The sequence below is a fragment of the Hippocampus guttulatus genome, chromosome 22, assembly GCF_054856545.1.
Source record: "Hippocampus guttulatus isolate MCC_2025c chromosome 22, RoL_Hgut_1.0, whole genome shotgun sequence".
Taxonomy (NCBI): domain Eukaryota; kingdom Metazoa; phylum Chordata; class Actinopteri; order Syngnathiformes; family Syngnathidae; genus Hippocampus; species Hippocampus guttulatus.
Genome location: NC_141282.1, coordinates 47,986 through 74,540, shown reverse-complemented (window position 1 = coordinate 74,540; position 26,555 = coordinate 47,986). Strand labels below are relative to the sequence as shown.

At 44.9% G+C, this 26,555-nt stretch overlaps 2 protein-coding genes across 3 annotated transcripts; both read right to left on the bottom strand.

Annotated features, from left to right (window-relative positions):
- Window positions 1-3,091: 3,091 nt before the first annotated feature.
- On the bottom strand, window positions 3,092-5,171 carry LOC147185872 (uncharacterized). Its single transcript, XM_086103857.1, has 4 exons — window positions 5,162-5,171; window positions 4,826-5,119; window positions 3,614-3,825; window positions 3,092-3,529 (listed from the first exon to the last, which is right to left on the bottom strand). Exons 1-4 carry the CDS (start codon window positions 5,169-5,171, stop codon window positions 3,092-3,094), a joined length of 954 nt encoding a protein of 317 aa, XP_085959983.1.
- Window positions 5,172-12,536: 7,365 nt separating this feature from the next.
- LOC147185871 (uncharacterized) lies at window positions 12,537-26,423 on the bottom strand. Of its 2 annotated transcripts, none has more exons than XM_086102928.1 (4): window positions 25,764-26,423; window positions 23,238-25,650; window positions 17,503-17,811; window positions 12,537-16,232 (listed from the first exon to the last, which is right to left on the bottom strand). In XM_086102928.1, the coding sequence occupies exon 4, from the start codon at window positions 15,610-15,612 to the stop codon at window positions 14,740-14,742; it is 873 nt and encodes a 290-aa protein (XP_085959054.1). In that variant the 5' UTR covers window positions 15,613-16,232; window positions 17,503-17,811; window positions 23,238-25,650; window positions 25,764-26,423; the 3' UTR covers window positions 12,537-14,739. The 2 variants fall into 2 exon arrangements, with proteins under 2 accessions (XP_085959054.1, XP_085959055.1); XM_086102929.1 differs by having other exon boundaries at window positions 15,524-16,232.
- Between the last annotated feature and the right edge of the window lie 132 nt (window positions 26,424-26,555).

Sequence of the window (26,555 nt, the reverse complement as noted above, 5' to 3'; positions counted from 1 at the left end):
AATCTGACTCACCTGGCTGGCGACGTGGGTGACGCAGCTGATGCGAGCTGGTTAGACCAGTGACCTCGCTGCCCACAGTTGTAGCAGACATCATTGTTGTTGTCTTTGGGGTCTGGATGGTCATAGTTTTGGAAGGGGCGTTGTTGATGTGGTCAGTTATGTAGGCCACCAGGGGGCGCCGGGGAATGAGGGACCACCGCCGCAAGTCCATCTTGATGATGATGGGGAGATGCCAACTGAGCCAAGGCCAGGTCAGCCTGAAGTGAAACAGTTTGACAGCGTTGAAGATTGACATCAGATATTTCTCCCACTTCCCGTTGGTGTTCCATTCTGGTCATCGCAGAAAGGTCCTGATGTCTGGGATTCCTGTCCACCACTCCTGCTATCTTGGAGAACCCTTCAGATTTGAGATGCAGCAGGTGTAGTTTGCGGGACTCACCACCAGTCGGTCGCCACGCTCAACAGGAAGCCTCCAGGGCCGTAGGCATCGCTTGACCTCCCTGTCCTGGGGGTGGCCAATCTTTCGCTGCCTCACGCAGTTCAGTGTCCATGTTGCGCAGCATTAAGACTGAAGTCCCATTTGGTCCTGTGAATTCGATCGTGTTCCTGTGTAATGCACACGCGACTCACCAAACTGTTGCCCTGACCTCGTGTGGCGAGGAGAGTTCATCATAGTTTTCGTCACCAGTCTTCTCAAGACCAAACATGAGATCAAATAAAATACAATTAATGCACTCGATGAAATTCAAGGTCGAAACAAAAATAAAAGACTCAACGATAAGAATCAGAGTAACAATCAAGCCCTTCCGTGAGCCGTCACCTTACCGTGGTGGAGGTGTTTGTGTGCCCCAATGATCCTAGAAGCTCAGTTGTCTGGGGCTTTGTGCCCCTGGCAGGGTCACCCATGGCAAACAGGTCCGAGGTGAGGGTGGGGGGACGGGTCCTGACCATTGTTTGTGCAGATGCACCAAACAGCAGCTCAGCGTACCCACCCTTTGTGGAGTCTTTGGAGTGTGTGCTGGAGAATACTCCTACTGGGGACTCCCTTGTTCTGCTGGGGGACTTCAATGCTCACGTGGGCAATAACAGTGAGACCTGGAACCCCGCCCCCCACCCCGGATCAGAACTGGAGTGGTGTTTTGTTATTGGACTTCTGTGCTCATCACAGATTGTCCAGAACATCAAAAATAAGGGCGTCCATGTGTGAACTTGGCACCAGGACACCCTTGGCTGCAGTTCAATGATTGACTTTGTGGTTGTATCATCGGATTTGCGGCCGCATGTTTTGGACACTCAGGTAAAGAGAGGGTCAGAGCTGTCAACTGATCACCACCTGGTGAAACCCTCACAATACTCACTGTGAGGGTGTGTTGGGAGCGTCTGGCGAATCCCCTGTCATAAGGAGTTTCAACTCCCACCTCCGGCAGAGCTTTTCCCATGTCCCGGGGGAGGCGGGGGGCATTGAGTCCGAGTGGATCATGTTCCATGCCTCTATTGTTGAGGCGGCCAATCTGAGTTGTGGCCATAAGGTGGGTGGTGCTTGTTGTGGCGGCAACCCCCGTACTCGCTGTTTTTTTTTTTTTTTTTTTTTTGTGAAGAAGGTTTCACAGTCCAATTCTCGTCCGTCTTCTCCTCAAGCAACTATTAGAGGTCCCATCTGGGGTGCCAGATTGTCTTGTCCAGGGAAGCTATGACAATGAAAGTATTAATAAAAAAAATGATGAGATTTAGTTGAGAAAGAAAAAAAACCATGGAGAGACATTGTTCACAGATCTGTCAAGGAAGCCCTCTTCCCCCGTCGTTTCATCTTATTTTCTACTATTTGGTCAGCACAATCAGCATTTTGAGCAGCTACACAGAATGCAGTTGAATGCATGAGCAGGCAACTTTGCTTATTTGCAAAATAACTGGAAAACATTCAATAGTACGAACAGTTACTTCCATTTTGCGCTATTGAAAAAGACTGTGCTATTACAAGCTTTTTAGCAGAGAGAATTTTATTGGCCAGCAACCAACACAGTTTCAATCAACAATCCAACTGGCAACATCATACATTTCACAACAAAATGGAGAATGTCTATGAGCATGTCGACCTCACAGTGCAGAGGTACCGTGTTCAATTCCAGCTCTGGCCTCCCTGTGTGGAGTTTGCATGTTCTCCCCGGGCCTGCGTGGGTTTTCTCTGGGTACTCTGGTTTCCCCCACATTCCAAAAACATGCATGGCAGGCTGATTGAATGCTCTAAATTGCCCCGAGGTGTGAGTGTGAGCACGAATGGTTGTTCATGTGCCCTGTGATTGGCTGGCAACCGGGTCAGGGTGTCCCCGCCGACTGCCCGAAGACAGCTGGGATAGGCTCCAGCACCCCCCCCCCTCCCGCGACCCTTGTGGGGATAAAGCGGAACAGAAAATGGATGGATGGATGGATGCATCCAATAAAAAATGATAAAACACATATCTCGAACACTAACTATTATGAAGAATCCAGAAGTATAATAATCCCGATTACAAGGCTCAATTTTCTCATTCATGACAAAAGAAAAAAAGCAATGCAGTCAAGGAAGAGTACACAAAATATAATGCACCTTGGTGCATGAAATCAAGAAGCCTGCTCAGATGAGAGGTGAAAACTTTATTGACAACTGTTCGTCTCATCATCACACTTGTGCTTTTTATTGTGAAACATGCATGAGGATGTTTTTTTAAGACTGTCTTCCAAGAGAATCTTTGGCCACAAACTGAACAGGAAATAGGTTTCTCACTCGTGTAGGTACTTTAGTGCCTTTTTAAGTCTCTTTTCAGAGAGAATCTTTTTTCACAAAATGTGCAGGAAAAAGCATTCTCAACAGTATGTGTTCTTGTGTGTATTTTCAAGCTTCCCTTCCAAGAGAATCCTTGGCCACAAACTGAGCAGGCAAAACGTTTCTCTCCAGCATGTGTTCTGGTGTGTATTTTCAGATTCCCTTCCAAGAGAATCCTAGGCCACAAACTAAGCAGGCAAAAGGTTTCTCACCAGCGTGTGTTCTTGTGTGTATTTTTATGCTTCTGTTATGAGAGAACCTTTGGCCGCACATTGAGCAGCCATAAGGTTCTCACCAGTGTGTCCATGAGTGTATTTTTAAGGTTGGCTTCTTTGAGAATCTTTGGCCACAAACTGAGCATGAAAAAGATTTCTCACCAGTGTGTGTTCTTGTGTGGCTTTTTAGGTGTCCCGTGGAGGAGAATCGTTGGCCACATCTGGGCAGGCAAATGGTTTCTTCACCAGTGTGAGTTGTTGTATGTCTTTTTAAGTCTGCCTTATCAGAGAATCTTCTGCCACAAGCTGAGCAAGAAAAAGGTTTCTCACCACTGTGAGTTCTTGTGTGTATTTTTAAGCTTTCCTTATGAGAGAATCTTTGGCCACAATCTGAACAGGCAAAAGGTTTCTCACCAGTGTGGGTTCTTGTGTGCTGAATGAATTTTCCCTTCTGAGAGAATCTTTGGCCACAATCTGAACAGGCAAAAGGTTTCTCACCAGTGTGGGTTCTTGTGTGACATTTTAAGCTTTCCTTCCGGGAGAATCTTTGCTCACACACCAAGCAGGCAAAAGTTTTCTCACCAGTGTGCCTTTCAATGTGATTTTTTAAGTATCTCTTCTCTGAGAAACTTCGGCCACACACCGAGAAGGCAAAAGGTTTCTCACCAGTATGGGTTCTTGTGAGACATTTTAAGATTTCCTTCCGGGAGAATCTTTGCTCACACACCAAGCAGGCAAAAGGTTTCTCACCAGTGTGTAATCTGATGTGTCTTTTTAAGCATCCCGTCGCTGAGTAACTTTGGCCGCAAACTGAGCAGGCAAAAGTTTTCTCACCACCATGTGTTCTTGTGTGTATTTTTAAGCTTTCCTTCCGGGAGAATCTTTGCTCACACACCAACCAGGCAAAATGTTTCTCACCACTGCATGTTCTTGTGTGTATTTTTAATCTTTCCTTATGAGAGAATCTTTGGCCACAATCTGAACAGGCAAAAGGTTTCTCACAAGCGTGAGTTCTTGTGTGTATTTTTAAGTTTCGCTTCTCAGAGAAGGGCGGTCCGGTAGTCCAGTGGTTAGCACGTCGGCTTCACAGTGCAGAGGTACCGGGTTCGATTCCAGCTCCGGCCTCCCTGTGTGGAGTTTGCATGTTCTCCCCGGGCCTGCGTGGGTTTTCTCCGGGTGCTCCGGTTTCCTCCCACGTTCCAAAAACATGCATGGCAGGCTGATTGGACACTCTAAATTGTCCCTAGGTGTGAGTGTGCGCGTGCATGGTTGTTCGTCTCTGTGTGCCCTGCGATTGGCTGGCAACCGGTTCAGGGTGTCCCCCGCCTACTGCCCGAAGACGGCTGGGATAGGCTCCGGCACCCCCCGCGACCCTTGTGAGGATTAAGCGGTTCGGAAGATGGATGGAAGGGCTTCTCAGAGAATATTTGGCCACAAACTGAGCAGGCCAAAGGTTTCTCACCAGTGTGTGTTCTTGTGTGTATTTTTAAGCTTTCCTTATGAGAGAATCTTTGGCCACAGATTGAGCAGGCATAATGTTTCTCATCAGTGTGGCAAATCATATGACTCTTCAAACTGCTCGCATAAGCATAAGTTTTCCCGCATTAAGGACATTTACAGCGTTTGCCAGTTTCACATGTCACATCAGGCCCAGATGATTTATCATCAGTCTCAGTAGAGTGTGGCGTTATGTCATCACCACCTGATGGTGGAGATTGGAGGCTGTCTGCTTGTGATCCTCCATCAACCTCTGATGTCACATGTTGAAATGAGCTGCTGTCTGGAGGCCACGCCCCTCTGCTCGCTTCACTTTGGCCCTCATCGTCACTTTTTAAAGGTCCACCAGTCAATGGCAGATTGTAGATATTTTGCTCCTCCTTCTCATTGATGTAAGGAGAATTTCCTCCATTCCCCTTGGTGTGAAGGTTCTCTTCCTTCTCCTCTTTGATGTGAGTGTGCCCTTTGTCCTCCTTTTTAATGAGAGGGGGGTCTGGCTCCTCATTTCCTTGAATGCAGGAACGCACTTCATCCTCCACCTCCTTCTTAATGTGGGGGGGGGGAGAGTCTGGCTCCTGCTGCCCAGGACCAGCATCTTCACTGACGTCTTCAAGACACATGAGGATAAACACAAAAGGTTTGGTCATACCAATTCTCATGTTTAAACTTTGAATTTGCGCAAGATTGTTTATATTCGTACCTATGGTTGATTGGTGTTTAAAGCTGTGACAATAAAAGGGTATAAAAGGTGTTAAGGGTTTTTCCTGCGTTTTCCTGCCACGCCAATTGACAACACTCAACACAGCATAGAGCACCAGCTGTGCTGATTGAGCGATCGATGTCCCTCTGCGGCAGCTCTGTATCTTAACTGCAGTTGCAGCACTGCACAACTATCGAGGCGCTACATCAACAGCAGTGCAAAGGAAAAACCTGAAGCAACTACCAAAGAAAAAAACTGATCGAATCGTGTTCCCCGGATTATAAAGAGAACAAAATAAACCTGTGACAAACTGTGACAGGAGTGCAGCACAAAGACACTCACATACTCACAACTCACAATGACCCAACAAAGAATGACAGAATTCAGGGAGCTAAATACAAGCAAAGTGACGAGACAACGAGAAACACCTGGACAGGACCCAAAGGGTTGAGGGAGCTGATGACGACAACAGGTGGCGACAAAAAGGGCATATGAAGGAACAAAACGAAACATAACCAAACACAAATATAACAATTACTTTTTTAAATTCTTCTTACCAAAAACACACAAGCCAGTTGAAAACAAATAATAGGATCCTAAAAAGAAACCTAAAAAGGATAGTGGGCCAGTGCAGGGATGTCAGAGGAGGAATTGTGTGCTACTGCTTCAGAGTACCTGCCAAGAGGTGAATAGCAGAATCCGGGACCAACTGGAGACAATTAATGGAGGATTGGCTGACTCCAAAGTAAAGTGCATTACAGTAATCCAGGCGGGATGTGATGAAGGCATGAATTATTGTTTCAAAGTACTCATGAGAAAAGGAAGGTTTTATTTCAGCCAGCTGCCTAAGATGAAAGAAGGCACCAATTTGCCGGTCCAATTTAAAATCACTGTCGAGTTTAAGGCCCAATTTCGAGACTGTTGGCTTAAGATATGAAGCCAGGGGGCCCAAGTCTACAGGATGGGATGCACAAGGGCCACTGGGACCAAACACTATCACTTCTTCTTCCAGTCAGGTTTCAAGACGATGCATAGCACGGAGTCAGCCCTGTTACGCGTTTCTAATGACATCCTCCTGGCAAATGACTCTGGAGACCACGTGTGTCTAGTTTTATTGGACTTAACTGCAGCATTTGATACAGTGGATCACAGTATTCTGCTGACTCGTCTGCAGCACTTGGTGGGCATTGGCGGCAGTGCTCTTGAGTGGTTTAGGTCCTATTTAGCTGACAGAACCTTTTGTGTCAGCCTTGGCTGCTCTGAGTCACGCACTGCTGCCCTGTCATGTGGTGTTCCACAGGGCTCAATACTAGGGCCTCTGCTGTTCTCGTTGTATCTGCTCTTATTGGGTTCCATCTTAAGGAAACATGGTATTCCCTTCCACTGCTAGGCAGATGACTGCCAGATCTATGTCCCACTGAGCAAGAAAGACGCCTTCTCATGAAGGCCACTCCTAACCTGTCTGGAAGAAATCAAAACCTGGATGGCACAAAATTTCTTGAAATTCAATGAAGACAGAGGTGATATTGTTTGGTCCCAGTGGCCCTTGTACAGCCCATCCTGTAGACTTGGGCCCCCTGTCTCCTTATCTTAAGTCAACAGTCTCAAACTTGGGCCTTAAACTGAACAGTGATTTCAAACTTGATCGGCAAATTGGTGCCGTTGTTAAATCCAGCTTCTTTCACCTTAGACAGCTGGCCAAAATAAAACCTCTCCTCTCACATGAACACTTTAAGACAGTAATTCATGCCTTTGTCACATCCCGGCTCGATTACTGCAATGCCCTTTACTTTGGAGTCCGCCAGTCCTCCATTAAGCGCCTTCAGCTGGTCCAGAATGCCGCTGCTCGCCTCTTGACTGGTACTCGTAAGAGGGAGCACATAACTCCTACTCTGGCATCCCTTCACTGGCTCCCCATACATTTTAGAGTTTTTTTCATCAAGTGCGTAAAGGTAGATTTGTCTGTGGCTCTACAGTCCGCAGCTCTGATATACGACTGCGGTCAAGCCAGCCTCCACTCGCAAAATTGAAGTCAAGTGAGCCGCCACTGCGATTGCCAGTGCTCTGCATTATGGTAGTGTGCCGCCAGCGAGCGGCATTGGGCACCTTCAAAATAAAAGAGCCACCGCTCATGCATAAACGTCATTTGTTTGGGTTAAAAGAAATGAATAAAAGTATAAAATAAGTAATTTCTTGGCTGTCAGCTAACGATACGTTCACCCCGGAAGAACAAGAACTCTCACAACAGCACAAAAAAGCGTTCTCAAATGGAGATAGAAAATAAAGTCAATGGTAATTCCACATCAATTTCATCTGATATTAAAAAAATTATTAAAAAATCAGTCTGGGTGATCGCGCAACCACACCAGGTGTCATGATTCGGTTTAGGGACCAACAGGTGGCACTGTAGGGCTCCCCCGGCAGCTGCACACCTGTTGGTCATTTGGTAATTAGTTGTATAAAAGGACTCCTGCCCGAACACTCGCTGTCGGGTCATTGTTGCTTCTTGCTACTGTCATGTGTGTTGCTGTTTGCGCTTAGTTTCTGTCATGTTTAGTTCATTGTTAAGTTTTAGCTTTAGTCATGGTTTTTGTTTGATACTTTGGACTTTGTGTGTTTGGGATTTAGTTTTCTTTGTTTTAAATACAATTCTTCAAATACACCCTGCTCCTCCCTCCTGCCTGCTTTTTGGGGTCCGCCACCACCTCGCTACGTGACACCAGGTTGTCGACACACTCGGGCACCCCAGGTATCCAACCTCAGTACAGGCATTCAGATTGAATATTCCATTACCAATTAAAATGCCTCTCAAATATGACATTTTGAGCTCCTCTGCTTATTTCAAAAGATTCTTGAAAATTAATTTCAGTTGTCCCTCAATCAAACCAGACCTGCAGGACAGTAGAGCACTGCAGGTATCCAACAAAACCATTCGGATCTGATGTCGACAAGATGGCCTGCGTTCTGACATGACCTGCATTCTAACATGTTGATCTTTTCGCCCATTTATAGAACATCCTAAAAGAAGGAATCCATCAGCCCGGCTCTCCACCCAGACCACCCTCGTCCGGATCAGATGTTGCATTTTGAAATAAAAGGCCTCTGAAAACTGGCATGTTGACCTGATTTCTGACAAGATGATCTGAACGCCTAACATGTTGACATTTTCGACGGTTTTGAAAAAAAATCCTAAAAATTGAGTTACCGTTATCCCATGAGGGCTGTAGGTCTGGGGCTAACTACAGCACTCCGGCTTTCCAACGTGACATCTCCCGTCCGAATCCGATTATGCATTTGTGTTAGAGGAATCTATGAGCAAAATTGTATCATGTTTAAAGTTTCATTTAATCTGGACACATCTAAACGTTTGGGTGTGTATCCAGCACCCCCAAATTCCTGTGCACAAAGCCAGAGGGCTGTTGAAGTCCACAATTAGCACGTCAATACAGGTGGGTGATCACGGGGGAGAGGGCGAAACTCTGTCACAAAAGGGGAATGAATAATTCGGGAACAGCGGTTGAACAACAAAAGACGAGTTGAGAACACCCGTCGCGCCCAGGCGACATTGGCCATCCGCAAAGTCTGCAACATGTTAATTCAATGTAGACCAGACAGAAAAGGCGCCAACGTACTGGTGGTTCAATGTTTAAAACAGGTAACCAATCACTACCGAGGGGCCGGACCGGGGGTGCGGTATGCAAATATCGGGGGCAGTGTTTTCCTTGTATGTTACAATAAAAGTCTGAATTGGCGGGAAGGGAGCTCGAGTGTGATCGCGGAGAAACTAACGTCGTTCGCTCTCAGAGATCCGCTTCCGCCGATATTGAAGACAATTTTCCTGTGTGCCGAGTCATTTCTTTAACTTTGTCCAAGAAAATCTCTGACAGAAAATCTCTGACAATTTGGGATTAAGAGGCATCTGAAATGTGGAAAGATGACTTTATTTCCGAAAAGGTGATCTGAACGCCCAACATGTTGACATTTTCGACCGTTTTGAAAAAATTCTTTAAAAATATATCACCGTCATCCCATGAGGGCTGTAGGTCTGGGGCTAACTACAGCACTCCGGCTTTCCAACGTGACATCTTCCGTCCGAATCCGATTATGCATTTGGGAATAAGAGGCCTCTCAAATGTGGCAAGATGACCTGGGCCCCAACAAGTTGATATGAACATGTTGACATTTTCGACAGTTTTGGAAAAAATCTTAAAAATTGAACCCTAATTATCCCTCAACCGGACCCGGTGTGTGTATCATCTGTAAAAAGAAATGTGGTTATTGTGGAGATGGATAAACACGTTGTTTTTTTAAATCTAGACTTTAAATTATTACAATACGATACAAAAAAGCCTTTCAACCAGAGGTGATTGCTCTCAGACTGCAAACGGAGCTCAGCTTTGCCTAAAATGTCTAAAAATAAGTGATCAAATATATGTTTGTACATACAATTGTGTGTCCATGTCATTGACTTAATACGCGCTACAACGCACTCAACTCTTGTTCCGAATCAGCTTATCAGTGGTTACGATGCGACTGTCTTCTCATTCATTCCTGCAGCTTCACTGTGATTTAAAACATGGTGATGCTGAGCGTCGAACGCGCGGACACATGGCGTCGGGAGAGTTCACATAGGTTGTCCCAATGCATTGAAACGAGACGAGTCATTGGATAAATGCTGGTTTTGTCCTGCCCATTGGACGCTCAGCGTCTCTGGGAGTCTATGGACAGTGGGTGTTTATCGGCTGACCCGGACGCTCAGCTTTTCTGATGATCTGTCTTGAGGCTGAATCTCGTTTTGATTGACAGCGAAATGAGCCAATCACCGATCTTTTGGTGTCGGCATCAGTGGGAGCATTTTTCAATTCTCATTCTGTTCTGAGTTACAACCTACCCAAGATGGCCGCTTGTGCGACAGTGTGTTCGGCGACGCTCCTGCCATTTCGGGTTTTTTTACTTTTCGCAATGCTTGTTACCTCCCTAGCAGCGTCTCGGTTGGTTTATGATCGCCGATCGTTGTTATTGATTCAACAACACGTCGGAGATTCGGCCGCGTTTTGGCAAGACGGTGGTGAAAAGACGCTACCTCCGTTCTTGGCTAACCTGCCGGCTAATCTCTTCCGCGTTCGCTCGCCCCCTTCACAGAAGCGCCGCCGCCGCCGTCGCCGCCGCCGCGGCAAACGTAGCGGTCAGCTCGTGAAGCTAAAACGGGATCTGAGACACACTTCGATCGCTCCGGCGTGGTGTGCCCTCAACCCCGTCGCCTCGTGCTTGCTAACAGTCGTTGGCTCTCCCATCGCGCCACGGCATTTCTACCCTCCACGCCTTTCTCGGGGAGGAATCCAGCGAAAGCTTTTGAGGGAATTCCCCCGGGCTCGGCGATCGGAAGAGGCAATCCCTCCCGTTGCTACTCCCACAAGGATCGCGTTGTTAAACGCCCGGTCGCTGACGAACAAGACCCATATTCTGAGGGAGTATTTCCTTTCCAATGACTTGGATTTCCTGTGTCTGACGGAGACTTGGGCAGGTACTGGTGAGTACAACGCTTTGCTTGAATTGTTGCCACCCGACTGTGGTTTCCTCGATACCCCGAGGACATCAGGCCGTGGTGGAGGAACGGTGAGCATCTTTAAGAACAATTTCAAATGTAAACGGTGCACATTCACCACATCGGCCACCAGCTTTGAAGCAACCTTCTTTGAAGTCGGTCGTGTTTTCCCGGTGCTCTGTGCTGTCATTTACCGTCCTCCTAAATACAACAAAGACTTTTTAAGCGACTTTTCAACCTTTCTTGCGGAAATCAGGCTGAGATATGATCATATCCTCCTAATGGGGGATTTTAATATCCATGTGTGCTGTCCGGAAAAAACGCTAGCAAAGGACTTCTTAAGACTTATCGACTCTTTTAATTTCGTGCAGTATGTGACCAGCCCGACACATGAACAAGGTCATATTTTAGACCTTGTCCTTGCTTATGGTCTACCGGTGTCAAATCTGGAAGTCCTTGAAAATGGGATTTCTGATCACATGGCAGTTTTATTTGACGTAGTCTTATCGCGTGTTGCTGTGAAATCTGCCGCTCCTAGTTTTAAACGCCGAATTTTTAACCCTCGCACTGCTGGTCGTTTCTCTGATGCCTTTAATAACCTTTGCGTATCCTCGTCTAACACAGAGGAACTCACCTCTTGGTTCGACTCATCATGCTGTGCCATCCTGGATTTGGTGGCTCCTTCAAAAACTGTGCTCCCAAAACCTAAACCCGAGCCATGGTTTAACGACATTACCCGCGCAGCTAGGCAGGGGTGTCGCAAAGCCGAACGCAAGTGGAAAAATGACAAATTGCATGTCTCTTATCAAATTTGGAAAGACTGCTGGCGTAACTACCAGCTCACAGTAAAAGAGGCCAAAAGAGAATATCTGTCGGACCTTATTCAAGCTAACCGTCACAACCCACGCGCACTATTTAAAACAATAGATTCTGTACTCAAACCCCCTCTGCCTACTTGCTCGGATTCTTCACCCGAGATGTGCAACAGATTCCTTCAATTTTTCATTGGTAAGGTCTCTACAGCTAGGACTCCGGTCTCAAATACCGCATCTGACCCCTCTGTCCATGTTCCATGTTCAGCTGTGCTAAATTCTTTTGAAACTGTGTCCTTGGCGCTTTTGGAGGATGTAGTTCGCCAGACAAAGCCATCTGGCTCCCCTTGCGACTCTCTTCCCCCGCACTTCTTTCAGGAGGTTCTCCCGAGTGTTGGCGCATCAGTCTTGGATATCATCAACAGCAGCCTCTCTTCTGGTGTAGTTCCCCAACAGTTTAAACATGCTGTGGTCCAACCCTTGATCAAGAAAGCTGGCCTTGATCCAGATGTGCTGTCAAGTTTCAGGCCCATTTCCAAGCTGCCTTTCATTTCCAAAATTCTGGAAAAAGTCGTGCACATGCAGTTGAAAATTTTCTTGGATGAACATAACATCTTGGAGGTCTTCCAGTCAGGTTTCAAGACGATGCATAGCACGGAGTCAGCCCTGTTACGCGTTTCTAATGACATCCTCCTGGCAAATGACTCTGGAGACCACGTGTGTCTAGTTTTATTGGACTTAACTGCAGCATTTGATACAGTGGATCACAGTATTCTGCTGTCTCGTTTGCAGCACTTGGTGGGCATTGGCGGCAGTGCTCTTGAGTGGTTTAGGTCCTATTTAGCTGACAGAACCTTCTGTGTCAGCCTTGGCGAGTGCTGGCCATTTTGGTGCCGTACGGATAAGTGCTTGTGGTGCCCCAACCCCCTCCCCCACACCACCCCCCTGACTGAAACGAACAATATAAGTATTTGTCAGTGATGCTTTATTTTACAAAACAACTAGTCAATATTCAGTAGTAGAGTTCATAAGTCAGAGATAAATAATAATTTTTAAATCTGACATGAAACACCAAGAATGGCACCAAGTACACAAATAAAATAACAAACATAATTATAATAATAATCATCCATCCATCCATTTTCTGATCTGCTTTCTCCTCACAAGGATCGTGGGGCATGCTGGAGCCTATCCCAACCGTCTTTGGGCTGTAGGCGGGGGACAGCCTGAACCGGTTGGCAGCCAATCGCAGGGCACAAAATGATGAACAACCATCCAAGCTCACACTCACACTTTGGGTCAATTTAGCTGCCACACATGTTTTTAGAATGTGGTAGGAAACTTGAGTGCCTGGAGAAAACCCACCCAGCCACGGGGTGAACATGCAAACTCCACACAGGAAGGCCGTAGCCGGGATTGAACCCATGACCTCTGCTCTGTTACATCGACACGCTCACCACTCAACCACCGGGCTACCCACGTTGAAAACAATGGTTCAAAAATTGTATTCATTCACTCGTTCATTTTCCTATCCACTTAACCTTACGAGGGTCGCGCGGTGGGGTCGGGGGGGGGGGTGCTGGAGCCTATCCCAGCCATCTTCGGGGGACACCCTGAACCAGTTGCCAGCCAATCGCAGTAACTCAACAAATTGGCATATTAAGTCTTAATCTCATCAGGGTGATCATGAGTTTTTTGAAATTTGTTCAAAGTTGAATTTCTATTTTCACTCATTTCAGGAGCCAAAAGATTGAACAGTGCCATGAGTGTCATAACATTTGGTAACCCGGTGTAATATTTAACTTTATCATTGTCATTTTCAAAGTCCTCTGGCAAGTTTGCCTTCATCTTATGCACTATGCTCTTCAAACAGTCATTTTGTTTTGTCAATAGTTGGTTTTCTTTCTTCAGCTGAGAAATTTCTTCATTTGCCAAATCCAGCTTCTCAGCATCAGACAATTCCTCTACCACCTCAGGTACCTCTGGTAATGATTCTTCTGTTTCCACTGGTAAATAAGCTCTACTGTCATCTTAGTCATAGCGGCTTCAGTCTTTTTCCTTGCATCTTTCCTGTTTAGAAGTCTCTCATGTCTGATAGCAGCTTTTGATGGTGATCTTGGAGTGTAATTACATACGAGCTAGCCACTGTCTTCTACGTCGCTCACTTTACTTTTCTGCCGCCTCTCCTTGGCCTTTCGTAATCCTAGGAATGCGATAAAAACTCTTTTTATCCCTCCCACCTCGGTTGTGACAGTTGACAATAGCACATGTCAGCGGCATATTCTTGGATGAATGAACATTCAAAATGGACCTCGTGTATGGCTTGTTTAAAACAGCCCTCCAATAGGGCCGCCGGTAGTGCATTGTGGGTAATTGCGAAAAGGAGGGAACCCTCTCTTGATTTAGTGCACTTTTATGGCAAAAATTCTCGATCGAATGGGCACATTCGTACAGGATGCTAATCATGCGTGACATTATGATACTGCTGGTCCGTGAATTAGTTTAAACACAGCGATTGATGTGTTTCACTTTGTCGATGTTGTTTTTATTTTTATCTGTCCACTGAGCAATCTGATGTGCGCATCATCGCGCTAAATGCAAAACCTCTACTGTGGGCGCTTATGATGTGTCAATGCGATCTTCTGCTCTCTGCGCCGCGTCGGCCTTTTCTCTCTCACTTCCTCATGGACACTCACCACAAACAACAAACACATCATTATTTGCCGTCATACATTTTAAACTGTTACCTGAGACATGATTATATAAGGCAGCACTGACACAAAAGCCATTATATTGTGAAGACATAAAAAAATTGCAATAAAGCAAATTGAAAACGTACAAATGAAAATGAATTAACTACCTACTCATCCACAATGTGACATTTTTCAACACGATGAAATAAAACAATGCGAAAAGAAAGACATTTTTCATATAACAAAAATGTATAAATCCTAGCCAACACATTAACTTAAGTAAAACAAAATCCCAAAACCAAAACAAAACAAACAAAAAAAGATTATTAACAAGACGACAACTCACAACATTTTCACTTGTTATTTCACTCCAACAAAGAAAAACAGAATTCGAGCAACCTTGCAAGACGCTGCATTGAATTCAGCCATCCTTGGAGCAAGAACTGATTAAGTCTGCTCAGATGAGAGGCCAAAACTTCATTGATGACTGCTCATCTCACCAACACACTTGTGATTCTTAACCTGATACTTCCACGAGAGGCTTTGGCCACAAATTGAGCAGCAAAAGGTTTTCTCACCGATGTGTCTTTTTTTGTGGCGCTTTAAAGATATCTTGTGAGAGAATCTTTGGCTACAGACTGTGCAGGAAAAAGGTTCCTCACCAGTGTGGGTTCTTTTCTGTATTTTTAAGCTTCCCCTCAGAGAGAATCTTTTGTCACAAACTGTGCAGGCAAAAGGTTTCTCACCAGTGTGGGTACTTGTGTGTCTTTTTAAGCTTCCCTTCTCAGAGAATCTTTGACCACAAACTGTGCAGGAAAAGGGCTTCTCATCAGGGTGTGTTCTTGTGTGTTCAGTCAATTGTTCCTTTGTCAAGTACCTTTTGTTACAAACTGAGCAGACAAAAGGTTTCTCACCAGTGTGCGTTCTGATGTGAGCTGTCAAATATCCCTTCAGGGAGAATCTTTTATCACAGACAGAGCACGGAAAAGGTTTCTCATCAGTGTGTGTATTTGTATGACGTTTTAAGTGTTGTTTCCAAGAGAATCTTTGGCCACAAACTGAGCAGGCAAAGGGTTTCTCACCAGTGTGTGTTCTAGTGTGCAATTTTAAGCTTCCCTTCTGAGAAAATCTTTGCCCACAAACTGAGCAGGTAAAAGGTTTCTCAGCAGTGTGTGTCCTTGTGTGTAATTTTAAGCTTCCTTTCTCGGAGAATCTTTGACCACAAACTGAGCAAGGAAAGGGTTTTTCCCCAGTGTGGGTTCTTGTGCGACATTTTAAGCTTTCCTCCCGGGAGTATCTTTGCTCACACACCAAGCAGACAAAAGGTTTCTCACCAGTGTGTGTCCTCATGTGTTTTTTTAAGGTTCCCTTCTGAGAGAATCTTCAGCCACAAAATGAGCATGGATAAGGTTTCTCAATACAATGGCAAATCATATGCCTCTTCAAACTGCTGACACAAGCATAAGTTTTCCCACACTGGGAACATTTCCAGCGTTTGTCAGTTTCACATGTCATATCACCTTCATACGCTTTATCATCAGTCTCAGTAGAGCATAGAGTCATGTCTTCACCACCCGATGGTGGAGCTAAGAGACCATCTGCAAATGATCCTCCATCACTTTCTGATGTCATGTGATGACATGAGCTGCTGCCTGGAGGCCCCAGCCCTCTACTCGCTTCACTTTGGCCCTCATCTTCACTTTTTAAAGGGATAGCAGTCAAAGACAAGTTGCATACATTCTGCTCCTCATCCTTCCCTTTTTTGTAGAGAAGCTTTTCTTCATCTCCCTTGGTTTGGAGGAGCTCTTCCTTCTCTTTGATGTGAGTGTGCCCTTTGTCCTCTTTTTTAATGAGAGGGGGGTCTGCCTCCTCCTTTTCTTGAATGCAGGGGTGCTCCTCATCATCCACTTCCTGCTTAATGTGGGGGGACTCTGGCTCCTGCCGCCCAGTACAAACATCTTCACTGACATCTTCAAGACAAGAAAATAGAGAAAAAAGGTTCAGCAAAGTGAATTCTCATGGTGTAGCTTTACATGACAGATTATTGTTTATATTTGTACTTGTGGTTGATTGTAATTTAAGGTTATTGCAATGAAAAAGGTCATTAGACTCGTAACGTTTATTAGCCAGCTGATGTGATTTAATTTGGCCACATTGAGACAAAAACAAATGTTTTTGAAAGACCAGGGACAAAACCCTTTCCATCCTTCCATCCATTTTCTAATCTGCTCATCCTCACAAGTGCTGTGGGTATGCTGGAGCCTATCCCAGATGACTTCGGATGGATTTCGGGTACACCCTGAACTAGTCACAGGGCACACATGGTGGATCACACATATACATTCCGTGGTGTGGGAGAAAATTCTTGTTAGTTTTTCAACAATACATCAAAGGTTCATGGCGGCGGTGAGAGGACGTTGCCTCCATTTCTGGCATACACACCGGCTGACCTCTTCCACATTTACACATGCCCTTCATGGAAGCACCGTGGCGGCATACGCAGCGGTCAGCTGGTCAAGCTAAAATAGGAACCGAAACACGCTTTGAGCTCGGCTCATTCCCGAATGCAAGGAATTACTCCATCGTGGCGTGGCCCTGGACCCTGTCGACCCATGCCCGATACCAGTCGTTTGCTCCCTGCGTAGCGCCACGGCATGATTGCCGTCCACACCACCTTTGACGAGGAGTCCATCTTCAGATTTTGACAGAATTTCCTTTAGCTTGGCGATCAAAAGGGGGATGCACTGCCATTTTTGCTCCCAGAAGCATTGCTTGTCTGTCTTTGCTGTTGTCTAATTTTTTTTTGTTCTAGGTACAGCACTTTGTATACAGCAGGGGTTGTTTTAAAGTCCTCTATAAATATAGTTGAGTGAAGTTAAGAACATGCAAACTCCACAAAGGAAGGCTGGAGCCGGAATCAAAGCCTGCACCTCTGCATTGTGAGGCAGACATGTTAACCAGTCTTCCACCGTGTCGCCACAAAACTTTATCGAGATGACAAATGTGTTCATTGAAAATTTGACCAAGGATCAGACTTAAAATTGAGTTGTGCGTGTTTTTGAGGTTATTCCCTCTGGATGGCTCTATTTTAAACAATGTGGTGTTGATTTTATCATGTATAGCCATAAATAATTTGTGGTGGAGCCAATTTCACCGTCCTCCCCAATGGTGCTGTGCGGTGTGGTGGAAGCATAGCTCAGACGCCGTTCACTTGAGACCCTTCACAGTGGCCTCCATCACCTTTTGTCGTGTGTTGACTTGAAATTCTGCTGTTTAGAGGCCGCGCCCCTCTGCTCGGTTCACTTTGCCCCTCATCTTCACTTTTTAAAGGGATATCAGTCGATAGCAACTTGCAAATGCACTCCTTCTCCTCCTCTTTGATGTAGGGAGGCTTTCCTTCATCCTCCTTGGTGCGGAGGTGCTCTTCCTCCTCTTCTTTGATGTGAGTGTGCCCTTCATCTTCCTTTTCTTGAATGCAGGGACACTGTTCATCCTCCACTTCTTCCTTAATGTGGGGGTACTCTGGCTCCTGCTGCCTGGGACCAGCGTCTTCAAGACCCATGAAGATAAACACAAAAGCTTTGGTCATGTGAATTTTCATGTTTAAACTTTGGATTTTCTCATCATTCTTTATATTTATACCAATGGTTGATTGGCGTTTGAAGCTCTTACACTAAATGGGTAAAAAGGTGTTCAGCGTTATTCCCGCGTTCAAAATTGGATTGCGGCCACCCCCAGCCAGGCCGATTGAGATCACTCAACACAGCGTGGAGCTCCAGCTGTGCTGCAGCTTTGTATTTTAAATGCATTTGCAGAACAGTGCCACTATGGAAGCGCGACATCGACAGAAGTGGAAGGAAAAGACCAAGATGGCGTCCTAGTTGGCAGCCGCCGGCAAATGTGCTTCAAGAGCTTGACTTTTTTTGATGTTTTTGTCTTTTTTTTGTCACATGGTGTTTGTTGTTACTTCGTGCGGACCCGATGTGGACTGTTTTCAGCATTTTTGGCCACGTCATTCGTCAAAGGAGAGGTGGTAGCGCCTTCTCGTCAGCACGCGTGTGCCAGTGCTGATTTTGATTGGAAGTAATGTCTCTCAACTCAACTCAACTGTATTTATAGAGCACTTTCAAACAGCCATCGCTGCAAACAAAGTGCTGTACATGGAGCAACTAACATATACAACAGGAAAGCAACAAATCAGTAACAAAGATGGTAGAAAGCACCAAACAGCAAAACTAAGATCAAATCTGAGTCATGCTGAGTCAAATGCCAAAGAATACAAGTGAGTTTTGAGGCGGGTTTTAAAGATGGGCAGCGAGGGGGCTTGCCGAATGTTCAGTGGAAGGTCATTCTAGAGAGAGGGACCAGCAACGGAAAAGGCTCAATCCCCTCTGAGCCTCAGTTTAGTTCTTGGTACTTCTAATGTCTGGTCCGCAGACCTGAGGCTCCGGGCAGGTGTGTAGGGGCGGATGAGCTCAGAGAGGTAAGGTGGTGCGAGGTCATTTAGAGATTTGAAAACAAATCATAGGATCTTGAAAAGAACTCTAAAATGAATAGGGAGCCAGTGAAGGGATGCCAGAGTGGGAGTGATGTGCTCCCTCTTACGAGTACTAGTCAAGAGGCGAACAGCAGCACTCTGGACCAGCTGGAGACGCTTGATGGAGGATTGGCTGACTCCAAAGTAAAGTGCATTGCAGTAATCGAGCCGGGATGTGACGAAGGCATGAATCACTGTCTCAAGGTGCTCATGAGAAAGGAGAGGTTTTACTTTAGCCAGCTGTCTAAGATGAAAGAAGCTGGATTTAACAACGGCACCAATTTGCCAGTCAAGTTTAAAATCACTGTCCAGTTTAAGACCCAAGTTTGAACCAGTTGACTTAAGATAAGGTGACAGGGGGCCCAAGTCTACAGGATGGGATGTACAGGGGCCTCTGGGACCAAACAGTGTCACATCTGTCTTCTTTTCATTGAAATTCAAGAAATTTTGTGCCATCCAGGTTTTGATTTCTTCCAGGCAGGATAAAAGTGGCCTCAGTGAGAAAGCGTCTTTTTTGCTCAGTGGGACATAGACCTGACAGTCATCTGCATAGCAGTGGAAGGAAATACCATGTTTCCTTAAGATGGAACCCAATGGGAGCAGGTACAGTGAGAACAGCAGAGGCCCCAGAATTGAGCCCTGTGGAACACCACATGACAGAGGAGCAGTACGTGACTATTTGACTGCTTGTGTTTTTTGCACCTGTAATGGGCAGTACTTTTCACAGCCGTTTTGTTTCGTGGAGATGTCAGCACTGTTGGACAGTCTGCGCTGGTGTGGTTGGATGAATGGCTTGTGGTGCCAAGGATGAGGAGAGAGGCGCATTGGTGCTGAGCGTGGTTGCATATTTGGAACTGAGAGTCACATGAAACATGAAATGGATTTACATGGAACAGGAGAAGTAAGCCAATCTTTTTTTTTTTTTTTTTTTGTCATTGGACGCGACAGCTTCTTGTTTACTTTCAAACTTAGCTTGGAGCAGACGTGTGCACATTTTGAGCATGATGTCTCTGATCCACAAGTACAGGGGTGTTAAATTCATTTTTTTTGTGGGTCATATTTTAGTTACTGTTTCTCTGGGAGGACCATTATGACTGAAACCATATAATGAAGTCAAGAATAACGGTTTACTCCACTTTTTTTTAAGTTACTGTCAGGGCGGGTTTGGTTCCAAGAAAATGCTTACTTACAATATCCTTCTTATTTATTGCAAATGAGAATTTGAAATTTTTGAGACAGATTTTAGCTAGCATGATGGAAGTTCACATTTGATTTGCTTTTGCGGGCCACAGAAAAGGAGGTGGCGGGCCAGACCTGGACCCAGGGCCTTGAATTTGACACCTGTGCACTCGTCAAAGGACACTTTGATTCTCTCCTCTTTCATCTAGAACTGCTTCAAACAACAAAGCATATGACAGAAAAGTGGTTCAGATTGCACGACTGTCCGTATTTTTATGTTATGTGTTGTTTATTATTTTACTTCATGTTAACTGTTTTGTAAAGCACTTTGTTACAGCTGCAGCTGTTGTGAAAGCGCTGTACAGTAATCCCTCGTTTATCGCGGGGGTTACGTTCCAAAAAGAACCAGTGATAAGAGAAATCCTAGAAATAGGATTTATGAAAAAAAAATGCAAAAAAATGTGACGGACGAAATTTCAAATGTGCTCTACGTTTCACATACAGCACATTTGACAATAAAGTTGTACTTGGTATTTGATAGTCAGCTTTATTTTTGACAGTTATTATACAATACTGAACTACGTATACAATGCGGAGGCAATTGCTCTAAGAACGCAAGGGAAGCTCAGCTTCCCCTAAAATGTCAAAAAGTAAGTGATCAAATACACTGTACGTGTGTACGTGGACATGTCATTGACTAAATATGTGCTACAACGCGCTCAACTTTTGTTCCGAATCAGCTGCTTATTACTGGTTATATGACGCGACTCTCTTCTCATTCATTCCCACAGCTTCCCTGTGCTTTAATCTGTGTGGACGCTGAGCGTCGACCGCGCGGACGCTGGGCGTCGAGAGAGTTCAGTGTAGGTTGTCCCAATGCATTGAAACGAGATGAGTCATTGGATAAATGCTAGTTTTGTCACTCCCATCGGACGCTCAGCGTCTCTGGGAGTCTATGGACAGTGGGCGTTTTTAGGCTGGCCAGGAAGCTCAGCTTTCTGCATGATGATTGGATGATCTGTCTGAGGCTGAATCTCTTTTGGATTGACAGCAAAATGAGCCAATCACCGATCTTATGGTGAAGGCAACCCGTCATTTTTTTTTGAATAGGAACGGAGAGTAGAATTCACGTATAAATAAACGGACACATTTTATGATGTAGGCCGAAATTGAGCTTCCCCTCCTTGACAGACTGTCAAGTGACACATCCGCCACTGATACAATGAAACCAAAGACCAAATATTTGCAACGGTCAATTTGGCAAGCTGTACAGAGACGAGGTGCGGAGACTGTTCACGTCGGTCAGTGCCTTCGACAATCAGGATGCAGAATGCAATTCATTGTTTAAAAGCATTAAAAAACTGCACTGAAAAAATCCGTCAAACAGTGAAGCCGCGGAAAGTGATCCGCATTAGAGCAAGGGATCATTGTATAAATAAAGATATACTGTATTGTATTGCATTACCCCCCACGGGTCAGTGCTATGCGGTGTCCTTTTTTCCCTGCCGGACGCTAGAAGCAGGTAAATATTGCCAAGGTTTTTTTTTTTGTATTTAAGAATGTGTGATTACCAAAATAAACGTTTCTTCGTGACAAAGTGACATTTATGATTTTTAATATTGCAGATACGGCAGGGAAGATCAGACACTTTTTTGAAAAAGCGATAACAGAACAGAACAATTACCGCAACTGGCAGTTGGTTACAATGTCATAATTCATGGCGGTGACAACATGTGGAAATTTGGTTTGAAAACCCGGTGACGAGTCGGCGAGGCTACATAAATACCCTTTCCAATTAGGAGCATCACAACGCAAAGCAAACGTGTACATGATTGAAACATTATTTTGTTCTTCCTCTCAAAAACCCATAAACCAGTTGAAAATAAATCATCTTAAAAAGAACAAGAAAATGGATGGGGAGCCAGTGAAGGGATGCCAGAGAAGGAAAATTGTCAAGAGGGGAGCGGCAGCATTCTGGACCAACTGAAAATGTTCAATGGGGCATTGGTTGACTCCAAAGTAAAGCGCATGACAATAATCCAGCCGAGACGTGACGAAAACATGAACTACAGTTTAAAGTGCTCTTGAGAAAAGAGAGGCTTTACTTTCCCCAGCTGCCAAAGACCACAACGGCACCAATTTGCCAGTCGAATTTAAAATCAATGTCCAGTTGAAGAATCAAGTTTGAGATGGCTTCAGATAAGAAGCCAGGGGGGCCCAAATCCCCAAGATGGGATGTACAAGGGTCACTGGGCCCAAACAACATCACTTCTGTTTTCTCTTCATTGAAATTCAAGAAATTCTGTGACATCTGGGTCTTGATTTCCTCCACACAGGATAAAAGTGGCCACACTTTGCTTCTTTTTTGCGTAGCGGGAAGTGGTCTAGAAATAACGTGATATTAATTGATCGTCATATTGTTATTTATTTATTACACAATCATTGTTAAAAATCAGTCAAATTATGGGTTAGTTACATGAACAAAAATATTGTCAATCAATGTTCACTCTCCTTAATTATTCTGCTTGGGTTTAAAATTAAAGGATTGAAACAATCTAAATATCGTATAAATCAAATAAAGAGTGCTCCGTTTATGATTAGATTTCAACAAATCAGTATTTACAGCAAAAATTACCACGTCATCGTGATTTGGATATAACTCAGAAATGGTTTTACAAGGATGTTCTATACATGCAATTGACCAACATTTTTTTTGCTCTTTTCACCATAATTTCAAAAGAAACAAATTCCATCATACTGTCAAAAACAGATGTCAAGCCACCGTAATGTAATCCAAATGTCATTTTTTTGCCGAAACTGCTGAACAATCTTTACACTTGCAAAACACACCACACACACACACACACACATATATAAACAGAAAATCCCTCTCAAACAGAGGGAATAAAAGCGCTGTTTTGCCGTGATTCCAGTCAATCCAGTGTTGCTGGTTGTCATGAAAAGTGCTCAAATTTTCAAAAATAGCATAAAGTTAACCTGCAAAGTGATGCTCTATTTCCTCGTTAAGTTAAACAAACCCTCAAGGACCTTGAATGACAAATTCTTTTCATGATATTTGTCGGATTGGAAGAGCTCGCAGCGGAGTGTCGAACCAGCAGCCATTTCGGTTACATTTGAGGTATGAAGAGACATCACTGAAACATTACTAAACCGTAATCCGAGCAAATGTGTTATTTCAGAATTGTGTATAAATGTGGTAGCCCATCGCGTCGATCGTCGACCAAAAATGAGCTCTCACTTTCAAAATCGTTGGTGACCAAACCTGCTCTGGTGCAGCCAACTCGGGACTTCTCCAAAACAGCGTCGTTGTCCTCTTTTGCTCCGAAGAAATCATCCTCGTAATCTGCTGTCCTCCTGTACAACATTTTCACACGATCGATTGCAACCATTCTCATTCAATCTTGAACTGTGCTGGACGACGAAACGCGCCTCTTTGTTTAGCGGTTAGCAAGCGAGGCTAAGTAAGTTAGTCAAAAAAAACTTGAGCGAATTTATCGTCCAGTAAGAAATGATGGACCCACTGCATCGACGCTGCGGTGCGTTCAATTGTAATTAAGAAGAGAGAATGGGATTTTCAAGGGTTCAATCTTTTTTTCCCTTTTTGTCTAGTGCGTATCAGTAGCTTATTCTGCTAATCGCGGGCTGCAGCACCGTTATACGGCAAATCGTTTAGGACAAACTTTGTCGCAACACAAACACGTTTAGGATTCCGTTACGCATGTATGCGTGCGCTTAACATGTGCCTGTAAACTGTGGATTCGTTATTCAGATATTATGTCTCACGGTGATGGAATAATCACCCTCAAGGTTATCGCCTCTGTGCATGGCTATTCGCGTTCGAGATAAGGTTTGTCCAAGTGGAATTGCCATAGATTCTCCGCTGACGTTCTCTCGACTCGCCTGCTTACACCCGCTGCACAGCATTTTCCAGAATGTTTTTGAAATGTACTGAAGATATCACCTATATATGTTATATGTTTAGCTTAAAACTTTGTATCATAGACAGGTCGACTTTGACTATTAGGTCTCTGTCCTGAACAAAGAATGTAGGGTGAAGTTGGGTTCCTATTTCCCCTTGAGTGATTAACAGCCCCCAAGTGTCTTCTTTTGCTTCCCCCAGTTCCTGAAGGCTGTCAAGCTCCCTTGGGGAGGAACTCTTATCTCGAGATTTGTGCACAGCAGATGTGGTCTGTACTTTGTCAAAATGCCAAGATCGAACTGCATTGACCTTTCTTTGTTTCTGATTTTTACATAAGGGGAAGGACTGCCCGCCCCTAATTAATATAATTAACATACTATGCCTATATGTACGTGTGACTGTAGTTGCTCGGGGCTTCCTGATGAAATCTGAGACTCACAGGAGCCCGAATCGATTCGTGTTGTGCCCTGAACGTTCAGTAAAACATCTTGCAAGAACTTCTCCATTTCCAGCCTCTGACTTTCGCACATCAACTCAGCCCGAATCAAACGAACACGCGGAGGACCTGGGGAAGTGGAGAACGGTCAAGGGATCCCGCCGTGTCGACAACAACGCGCTTCCCCCTGCTTGATCATCCTCCAACAGTACTCACTATTTTTCTACACTAAAACACCTTACGTTATACCTTCTTTTCCTTAAGGTGCACGTTGGAGCTCCTCACTGTCGTCAAGCCATCCTCGGCATGAAGTTATACAAGGAGTAGATTTGGAGCTACCATCTCCCGAAAAGCATGGCAAGTGTCCCATTCAACACTGGTGAGGCTGAAACTGCAGGGACGCCATCACCTCATTGGACGACTTCCTGACTTCTAATACGGTCATCGGCATTGTCCACACCTTTGGCGTGCTTTCCTTGATCTAAAAATTACTTTCACAATTTAAAAAGGTGTGCAGTGTTCAAGTGGCTCTTATTTTTGCAGGAAAGCCATTCAGATATTTTCTTTTGCAGTGGCGATCTGCCAGTGTGCAAGCAGAGGAAAATTCAAAAATATGAAGCTAAAAGTAAATGCATAGTTCCATAACACATTTCATTCGAAACTGAAAAACCTCCATTTTATTCCGGGTCATAAATGCAGTTTTCAGCATTTTTTCTCCGCAGTCTATTTCAGTCAGTCCTGTTCTGATCTAAAAAATATTGGGGGTGCCACGGCGGTCCACTGGCTAGGCTGTCTCCCTCAGTGCAGAGGTCCAGAAGTCTGGTTTTGGCCTTACTTTGTGAAGTTGGTTTGTTCTCACCCTCGTGGGTACGTTTTCCTCCCGCATTCCAAAAACATGCATGGCAGGTTAATTGGAACACGCAAGTTGTCACGTGTAATAAATAACGTTGAGCTTCTGCAATAATTTTGTTACTCTATTTACACTCACTTGTCCAAAAATTCAGCAATAAATATTTGACTGATTTCAAAACAAGTGTTCCATCAATTTACTGTGTACAAGTAATTAAAAAAAATATATATCATTTATTCATCTTGGCTGTGTAACGGCCTTCCGGAGGAAGACAAAACTCCAAGATAGCCCGCGACAAAAATGAGTTTGACACCCCTGCGTCTCAATTGTCCCTCAGTGTGATTGTTCGGCTGTGAATGGCCTGCGATTGGTTGTCAACCAGTTGAGGGTGTGCCCCGCCTACTGCCCACAGACAGCCGGGATCGGCTGCAGCGCGAACCACGACCCTTGTATGTGAACACAAAGCGAGCATTTCTGTCAGTGCAAATCAATTCAAGTCAAAGTCGGTGAGCGCAGAGGAGAAGGGAGTGACATAAAGGTGAAGCAGGTTTTGGACTACCATCTCTTGCAGCTCCCCGTCTTTCAGCGGTGGGCTTTACTGTTGTCGGCTCACTCCTACGACATCAAGCATCGCAGATCAAATGCTCATTGATGCGCAGATGGACTTTCAAGGTTCCCACTCCAAACTCTCAAAAGCTGAATCGAACACAGTAGAAATCTTTCACTACAGGGACATTAGAGCGCCAATAACTGGATCCACAGTGAAAAAGGCTCCAGGTGCTGAACATGATTTATCGGCAGTGATAGATATGGTCACGAATGGGTGGTCAGTAGATGATGACTCTAACCTAAAACTTTACCACGATAGAAGGTGGAAGCTTACCGTCCAGTCCGGGTGTCTGCCGTGTGCAAGGAGGATACCGTAATCATTCCACTGTAAGGGCACACTAAAATGCTAGAGCACCTTCATGCGGGACACAGTGGAATCGTGAAAATAAAGAGATAGTAAGAAGTTCCTTTGGGTGGCTACGGCGAAACAAAGAGGTCGAACATATGGAAATGAGTTGTTCATCATGTCCTAAAACTTGCAACAACCCTGCAGCCGCACCACTTAAACTATGGGATTGTCCTCAGGAGCCTTGGTGTTGTATTCATATTAATTTTGCGGTGAAATCTGGAGTAGATTTGGTGCACCTGTCCAAATTGTTTCCGATAATGGCCCTCGACTCGTGTCAAAACAAATGTCAGATTATCTTCAAGCCATTGGGGTACACCTGCCAGCCTGGGCTTCAATAGAGAACTACAGAAGAACTTGGATCTGTCTTTTCTCTCTCACTTTCTCATGTACACT